The 9350-nt window shown below is 46.0% G+C and overlaps 1 protein-coding gene across 1 annotated transcript; it reads right to left on the bottom strand.

The window, feature by feature from the left end:
* Positions 1-811: 811 nt before the first annotated feature.
* RPS7 (ribosomal protein S7) lies at positions 812-7989 on the bottom strand. Its single transcript, XM_056343960.1, has 7 exons — positions 7853-7989; positions 7187-7268; positions 6783-6854; positions 5066-5209; positions 3405-3469; positions 1565-1715; positions 812-927 (listed from the first exon to the last, which is right to left on the bottom strand). The coding sequence occupies exons 2-7, from the start codon at positions 7259-7261 to the stop codon at positions 850-852; spliced, it is 585 nt and encodes a 194-aa protein (XP_056199935.1). The 5' UTR covers positions 7262-7268; positions 7853-7989; the 3' UTR covers positions 812-849.
* Between the last annotated feature and the right edge of the window lie 1361 nt (positions 7990-9350).

The following is a 9350-nucleotide window of genomic DNA, read 5'->3' as shown; positions in this document are numbered from 1 at the left end:
GTGACACAGCTAGTCCTTCCTCACCTCTCCATATACTGCCAAGTGTGTACCAAACTATGTTAAAACATTATTTAAAACCCAAATGTTCCAGCAGTCATTGCTTTACCCTGGTGTATCTATCCCTGCCTTCAGCTATTAGCCATGAAATACAGACAATACATACTGCTAATATATGGAGATACAAAAATCCGTGATTTCTGAAAGCAAGATCAATACCTAGAAAACTGTAGTTATTGTCCAGCAAGACAGTCAAGCTCTCAGAAATGAAAATGTTTCCTCATGTCACTCTGATAAAGGTGAGAAGCTATAGGACCTGCTTTTAGGTAAGAATTGGTACATAATTTTGCCACGTAAAGAGCAAGAAGCTTATCTCAAATTCAAACTATACCTCCTCCAACATACTTCCCAAAAATTCAAACCCCTTTTTCAGATGTCATTGCTTCACGTTTCAGAGGTCACATCACCTGCTAAGTAGACTTCTTCCAGTGTCAGGAACACGTAGGTCTCCAGCTGGTATTCTTGTGTGCAAAACTCAAGAGTTCCACTGCTCTACAGTAATTCTCCATATCCTCCCCAAAAGGTGACTCTCAATATACTTCAGATTATTTTTCAGTGCCAACTCTTTTTGCAGACTCTGGACTTTTGTTGCAACTGTGACAAGAACAACCTCCTAAGAGTACTACCTTTAAAACACTGGTGACTTAATAGTTTGATATACAAGTGTCACTCATCCAGATAGTAGAGAAGTCCCATGAACCAGTTAATCCCCATCTACATTTACGGAATTCAAAATGTAAATGAAATTACTCTGTTATATGAACAGTTGTTTATTGAGCCATTTTTTGCACTTTACAGCTGGAATTCTGGAAATTCAAACACCACATCTTTGCCTGTGAGCTTCTTGTAGACACCAGAAAATGTTTCCACCTGTGAAGACAAACAATCTTGTTTATACATGCTGTGTAAGGAAGTAAAATCTATGTTAACATACTTTAGGTACTACACTATTTCCCACTGTGCCTTCACTCTGAAGTGCAACTATGAGGTTGATTGTTTCCTTCTAGATTATGGTAGCTGAGTATTTACATAGAAGACATGTTTCTGGAGAATATTTGGAACCTCCTTGATTTGCAACCATAGGAGACCTAGAGAGCTGAGCAGACCTAAACATGTCCCCACAGAAAAAAAGCAAAGTGATAGGGGACTACAGGCTGTACACCAAGCACATCTGTTGAAGGTCAAAATTAAATGCTTCACTTAAAAAACCAAAAACCAAACCACACACACACAAAAAAAAAATCCCCAAACAAAAAAACCCCAACAAAACACTGTTCCCATGAGGGAACCAAGATAGCTACTTTACAATCCAGGGGTTTTGGCAAGGTGAACTAGAGCTTAGTTCAAAACAGTCTTGCCCCACCTGCAGCATCATACTCCAAATACAAACAGAAGCCTCTCCATTGCCACAAGCCAAAAGGCAGTCTTTTGCTGGATCACTAAAACGACCTCTTAGCTATGTCAGAATGCCACTCCACCCTTCACGAGAAAGTAGTTTCCCATTTACCTTGTGTTCAACATTGTTCTGTTGTGCTTTGTCCAAATGGACTTTTATGAGCCTGCTGCCATCCAGTTTTACGCGGATTCTCTTGCCCACGATTTCACTTGGGAAGACCAAGTCTTCAAGAATGGCATCGTGCACTGCAGTAAGCGTACGGCTGAAATGCCACATTTGTGTCATTAAAACATGTCCTCTTGCAAAATTTTCCAGTTTGCTAAGGCTTAAACCTTCCACAGCATGCTTTATCTGAAAATTCAGTGGTGTTTTGGGGTTTTTTAATGCTGCAGTGTAACAATACACTTCTTCACAGGTCATGCAAAAATAAAAGCTAAATAAGTGTAGAAACTTAATGATTTCATGAGGGGAAGAAGTCAGTAGCATGGTTTCTGACCTTTTAGATCATGTTGCTTTGCAGCAACAGCCCTGAAATTCTCCTTTTATTTCCACACATTTAAGGAAGAACTCATTTAAATCAGAACCCAGTTGTCCCATCTGCAATTCTGCCAGAGACCCTCACTGGAAGAGCTTCAATATGCAAGTATCTTCAACTACACAGTATGTTCATAGGACACCCAGTTTTGAAAACACTGTTTCTTCATCTGCCTAAACCCAAGAGACTTAGAACACCGATGCAGCACAGGAAAAAGTCTAGCTGTTGAGTTCAGTCCATGCTTAGAAGACTGTTTAATGTCTACATTTGTGTTCCAAACTGTCCAGAAGTGAGCCAATATGAGAAAAATGAATCCAGGTTATTTTGTGCATAAGTCTAGATGACCAGTAAAATTTCCAGCTTCCCGATCTGCAGTTTCAAGGCAGTATTGCTAGTAACTAAGACCTGTGCCTACAGCAGCATTTCAAACTTGCAAAGATCGGGATAGCTAAGGCAGATCAACATCAATCGCATTTCTACGCTTTGCAACATACGTATCAGTTTTACAACACTACTAGCCTGATATAGGCTCAGGCTGAGAAAGGGACAGTCCTGCACACTCTCCTTCTCTTGTGCTGAAAGTGACAACAGGCTAATTACATACACAGATGCCAACATCTCTAGCCACTGTACAACACTAGTTTCAATAGAACACAAAGTCATCCAGACGCAGGACTTCAGCTAGATGAGTACTATGAAACAGCACTTTTAAAATCCATGCCTGAAAATTTCAAAATACAGTAACAGATGACACAGGTATAATACTGGGGCTGGAAGAGGTTACAGGAACATGCCACATGTCATACAGAAGACAAACTTAAGACACGGACTACATAATGATACAGTAAAATAAAGAACAGTATAGAAGAGGCACTGACATCCACATAGACATAACAGTGTTGTATGTTTATCAATAAAGAGACTAGATAAGAGCAGGGAGGCAATTTAACACAAATAACTGTTAAATTCATACCCCAGAGGGATGACCCATACCAACACCCTGCCTCAGCCACTCTCCCTCATTGCATCCCTTCAGTGTGCCAGCCCTGCCCTCTGTACAGCCCGACATGTGATGTCAATGTGGCTCTTCCTACTTCAAAACACCAATTCCTGTCTGCCCACTCTGGTAACAGAGACAGCAGGTCGGGGTGTCTTAAGCCAGTATTGCTTACTAAAAACTGGCTACAGCTGTAGCTGGAAACACAAATGGAGCTCTAAGAACACAGTGCAACACACTGCTCAAAGAGAAGCTTTTTACTGCACTTTAGCAGTAAAACAGCAGATACTATCTCAAGCAGTAAGAGAAAGGATGAGACCACCACTTGAATGACTTCTGAAAAAACTCAACTAAACATGTGACTAAACTACCAACTTACAGAAGGCAGCTGTCATACTGCATTAGTATTATTTACTTACCTCCTGGGACGCTTTTGCTTGTTTTTTGTGCGACTTTTTCTTGTTGGCTTGGGCAGAATCCTCCTCTGTTATGGGGGGGGGAAAAAAAAAAAAAAAAAAATCAAACAAAACCCACCATTTCTCAGTATCTACTGTTTACAATCAACACAAGAAACAAAAAACACACCAAAACAAAACGAACCCAAAAAACACAACACATGCACTGCCTCACACACACTAGAAACAGACATATGAAACACCAAAAAGGGAGACTTAGATATGCCCAAAGCTACACCAGCATTACAACTTGATATTACTTGCAGAGGCTGAAGTACTGGCATTGTTTTATTTCTGTTCTACTGATCCTGTATTCAGTACACTGAAATAAAAAGATCTGTATTTCACCTCCCCCTTCCCCCATGAATACAACCAGGATACTTTACTGGGTCATATTAGCAACCTGAATACACTTCTTCAGGAGCAGAAACCACAAAGAATTTTAGATTATTTGTTAGACTGAACCTCTGGTGCAAAGCAGAGCAGGTAAGCTATCTTGGTCCCACAGACAACTAGGTGACATCTGAGCTTGTTTGAATAATGAGACTTACTACACAATCCAAATCAAACCGTGGCTTAAATATAATGTGTTCCAAAAGCAGCATCTAAAGGTACTTATACCAGCTTGGACCAGTAAAACTTATTTTCTACTTCCCTATCTGCAAGGGCACATGTTTTAAAACACTGAGGTTTAGATGCAGCTGTAACCACCTGCAGTATCTTCTACCAACACATCACAGATTCTCCACGACTGTATTCATGATGGGGTTACTGTAATCCAAACTGGGTCAAGGTATATTCAAAAGGAACATTTTGCCTACAGCAGAAGAAACGTACACATTCCTTTCTAAAACATGGATTACTAAACCAACAGGGAATTCTCAATTCTCACTTTAAGTGAGCTAGCCTTCTTGGCCACATAAGATTCAGGGTAAGGTGCTCTGGCTCATGAAATTACGTTATGAAGAATTTTCACTAAAAATAGTTTCAGTCTAACAAGTACTAACTGTCCACTCTATAGACAATCTCCCGAGTCCGTCTACCCCTTAGTACTGCCCAGAGAGCCCTCTATCACTTTTTCATGGCTTAGCTCCTTCCATAAATTCAGAACCTGAGTCAGGTTCTTCCTTCCTCTCCTATTAACTTGAATTTTAAGTGCTTAGATTATGTAAGTGTAGTAAAGGTCCTATTAATATTTGCTCCCTTTCACTTTCTTACTCCTGCAGAAGTTTGAGAAGCAACACTTGAAAGGCCAGAACAAAAAGGTTATATCCTCCTCCAAAGAGCTTCAATTTCACCAAGTTTCCATAGCCTCAACTGCTACCTGAAATCATTTTAGCCTACATCCATAGAAGGACATTCATTGCATTTCCTGCTGTTACAAAAATATGCGTTGTATCAGTTACCTTGAACAGACAAGACAAGAGCAGCAGTGCAGCACTGAACAGGTTACCCAGAGAGGCTGTGAAATCTCCATCCTTAAAGTGTTTTCAAGGCTCAGCCAGACAAAACCATGGCTGACCCAATGTTATGTTGGTACCAGTCCTGCTTCATGCACGAGGCTGGACTAAACAACCTCCAGGGATCCCTTCAAGTCAACATTTTTACAATTCTATGTGTTTTACCTGAGCAATGAACACCACATGCTTTCCACTGAATTTCTTCTCCAGCTCACGAACTAGCCGCACCTGAATCTTCTGGAACGATTTCAGCTGAGGAACTGGTACGAAGATAATGATGGCTTTTCTGCCACCACCCACTTCAATTTCCTGAAACAGAAGCAGAAAGTAAACGTTATCTGTGGGTTGAGAAGTAATGTTTGGTTTGCTCATGAACCCTCTGAACACAGATATTTGATAATCTTGCTTACAACTTGGGGCTGGGGTGCATCAGAGAGCAGTACCTGTTTTAATGCATTTAAGACTGAGCATCGAAAACAAAAACCTCTGTCAGAGCACTTGTTTTACTGTAAAGGAGGGACTGGGCAATAAAACCCACCACTCCCTTCAGAGCCCTAGCCTCTGAATAGCAAAGCTCATTCTTTCTGCAGGACGGGACTCAGATGCTAGAATTCTAATTATACTGAATGCTTATCATCACATCTGCAGTGGTACTTACATGCTGATACAGTTTCAAAAATTATTTGCTTCTAATGCAGACTCTAGGTAAAGTTTACAGTAATAAATCTCTTATTTTTGAGCTACTACATGAAAATCCTCTTCTGTCCACCACTTGCCAAGGCCTGCATCACTACTCCTGTCATTTCCTTCACCTCCAAATGCCAGCAGGTTTATGTCACACCAAAATGGATTACTTTTGCCCCAGTTTGTTCCCCCAACAGTTGATCAAAACAGAAGAAGTTTGTATAGGCTTACAGCGTGCTTCTCCCACAAACTTCACTGCAGAGACATCCTCATTCTCCAACAGAATGGAAAGCTGAATTGCTTTTCACCAGCCATGTTCCCAAATAAGCTAACTCAGATGCCCACAGGGTATTTCTCACAATGAAAACCAAGTAACTAACTAAACAACAAAGCTATCTTAAAAAGCTCCTCATTGAGGACTGTAAGCCTTGCTGTACTTCAGCAACAAAGCAGTTATTCTGAAGGCCCCTGAACTCATACATCAAGCTGACTTCTGCATTCCCAGATTCTTTAACTCTTAATCAGTCATGCATGTGTGCCTGTATTGGTGGGCCCGGGCAAGAATCAAAGAGCAAGCTACTTAAGTTTTTGATTGCAGCAACCAGTTTCAGAAGTTCCATCCAGTCTCCAAGGCTGACAAATTCCAACACTAACACTCTTCTTCCTTTTCTTCCTTAAGGTTTCAGTTGCCTTTACAAACCAGAAGTTTACAAACAGGCTAACCTACACGATCAAGTCAGTCTACTACCTCAACCCACCTCCTATCTATTGCTTGGTAGGTAAAAGAGGATTTACAACTGATTTTTACAGGGTATTGTAGCTTGCACTCCTGACAAAGATTCTGCAATGCCTACAGTTCCAGCTAATAGCCACAAACACTTGAGGTCAGTTTCAGACCTCAAGCCCAGTTTGCAGAAACAGAAAATAGAACCAGCATTTTTAAAAACATTTAAAATTACAAACTGCTATTGGAGTTTTTACAATGACTTTTCAGACCAGCTCCTAAAAAAAAAAGCCACTATTATAAAATCCTACATGTTAAGAGCAAATACTAGAAGATACACCACAACAGTGTATAAAAAATAATCACAGGCTGTTAAGAAAATGCTAAGTTCACCACTGACCTAGCATCAACATTCCCAAGAAGTAAACACACAGAGCAAGTCACCAGGCAATTCTCTGCAGAGGTCTAGCCTACCTTAGCTGCTGTGATGTTCAACTCCCGCAGCTGAGCCTTTAAGTCAGAGTTCATTTCCAACTCCAGTAGCGCCTAGAAAGGTGAAAATGCACATAAACCATTACATACAGATCAATTCATAAAAGTCTTTGAGGCCACAGTCTGTCCACAGTGCCACAAAGCAGCTATACACTTTTTACCGCTGTCACTATCAAAGACATAACTTCCCCTAGTGTCACACTGACAGATGCAACAAGTTCAACTGGTGGGAACACAGGCTGACTGCCCCAGTTCCTAAGTAAAACTAGGAAAGAGTACACATTTAGACAGCATCACGCTGATCTTTTAAGCTCTAGACAACTGTCACAACACTGTCTCCACAAGCCGCATTCGGTTACCAAACAGCAGAAGGAAAAGGCACGTACCTGGGATATACCAGACTCAAACTCATCTGGCTTCTCGCCATTAGGCTTCACAATCTTTGCGCTAGAGCTGAACATGGCCTTTCTGCAACGCAAAAGAACATCTCGGTTGTCAGCAGGAACGTGTCTTCTGCTACAAACACTGCAAGACTCGGCAACCCGGCTACTCGACCACACGCCTCAAAGCGAAGCCGGAGCGCGCCCCGCGGGCCCCAGCAGGTCCCGCCAGGGGATGCCGGCCACCGTACGGGAAAACCGCCCCGGGGAGCCAGAGGCCTGCCCACCCGGGCGCCCCGCCTGTGCGCTGGGGACCGGCGGCCAGGCCCCGGCCGCACCAGGAAGGTTGCCCGGGCGCCCACAGGGCCCCACGTGCCGCCGGGCGGCCCTGCCCGGCCCGCGGAGCGCCGCGCCCGGCCCCGGCCCCCTCCTGCCGGCGGGCGGCCTGCCGCCCCACCACAGCGGCCTCCCCCGGGGAGCCGCCAGGGGAGAGTGAGGGGAGAAGCCCGCCAGCTCCCCTCCCCCAGCTCCAGGCGCCCCGGCGACCATCGGGCCTCGGGCAGGCGGTAATCGGGGGCATCCCCACCGCGGGGCCGCCGCGGGGAGCACTGCTCGGCGCCCAGCTCCGTATCGCGGCGGCGGCGGCGGGGGAAAGGCGGCCGGGGCACCCACCTCTCTCAGCACCGGCCTAGGAAAAGGGAGAGCTCTCGCGAGCGCGCCTCAGATCGCGGCCCGGGAAGGCGCTCGCCCCGCTCGCCCCGCCCACCCGGGTGAAGCCACACCCGGAAGAAGGGCAGAACGGAGCCCCGCGTGCGCCGCGAGCCGGCGGCGACTTCCGCCGGAGCGAAGCCCGCACGGGCGCGCAGAGTCCTGGCGCGGCGCCCGCGGATGACGCCACCACCAGCTGCTGGGCGCCGCGCCTGGCGGGGCAGGAGGCGCAGTGCGGCACATGCGCAGCGCCGGTGGCGGGGGGGCGGGCGGGACTGCCTTGGCCCACCGGCTGTGCACGGCTGTGGCACTTGGGCTGCCTTCCCGCCTCCCTCCCTCTGCCAGGGGCTCGCCCTGTGACGCCGAGAGGAGAGGGAGAAGGAGGAGGCCGCGCCGCTCCGCCCCTGGCTGTTGTGCCAAGTCTTCACCGTCATTTGCATCTCCGTGGGCGCGGGCGGCGTGAGGCGGCCCCCTCCGCCCCGCTCGCCTCAGTGGCTGCCGGCCAGGCCCCTCGCAGGCTGCAGGTCTCGGCTTCTGATGTCGACGTGCTGCTTGTGTAGTCACCAGGATCTCGGTCTTGGCAGTGCGGCACGGCTCGCGTGGCTCCAGCGATGGCAGCGCCCGTACACGGAGCGTGTCAGCCTCCCTGCACCCACACCGAGTGCTGTGCAAAACAGCAGCAGCCACCAGCTTTAAATACAGTAGGATACTGGATGGTCTTTTTTCTCCCCTCTCCGTTTCATCTCGCCATGTTAATTTAGTGGGCCAGGAGTTCAGCTGTGATGTTCAGCCCTTTCAAGGTAGAAGAGACCTGCTGGGGCAGTCTTGGCCCAGGGCTGCCCCTGATCTGCGGCAAGGCGTTGTGCTGGAAAGATGAGGTGAAACTACACCAGGGAGCATGCTGACAGCAAGAGAGGATGGGCAGTTGTGTGCCAGCTCAGATCCATGCCTCAGCTTTGTTTTGTGTACCTCTACAAACATGACCTCTCGGTTGCTTCTGCTGAGACGATGTCACAGCCATCAGAGTTACTAAACTGTCATTAGACTAGAAATAATACAGGAGTCTTCAGCTGTGTTCGGGTAATAACACAAGATATGATAATGCTGGGCTCCATGTATTCTCTGTATAACTGGAAGCACTTTATATTATATATTGTGTTATTATCTAACAAAGAAGGCATTGATAGCACTTCAGCTGAACGCTGATAAAAGAACAAGATGTACTCTAGTTTTGAAAGAAGTGACTTGCATATTGGTTCCAGTGATAGTGCCTGGTTGTGCCTGTGAAGTGAAAGTAAAACCTTGCCTTGACAAAAAAATCCCCACCTTGACATTTCCTTGTTGGCTAATTTAGAAAGGTTCCATGCTTGAGGGAGTCCCACTCAGAGGCAGGCGCTCAGCTCTTCGCAGACACTGTCCAGAGAGGTTAGACGCAGAAGTGCAGGTTCTGCACTGAGATTCC

Source organism: Falco biarmicus, chromosome 6 (genome assembly GCF_023638135.1).
Source record: "Falco biarmicus isolate bFalBia1 chromosome 6, bFalBia1.pri, whole genome shotgun sequence".
NCBI lineage: Eukaryota > Metazoa > Chordata > Aves > Falconiformes > Falconidae > Falco > Falco biarmicus.
Note: the sequence above shows the minus strand (reverse complement) of the source record. Positions and strands in the feature narration are given on the sequence as shown.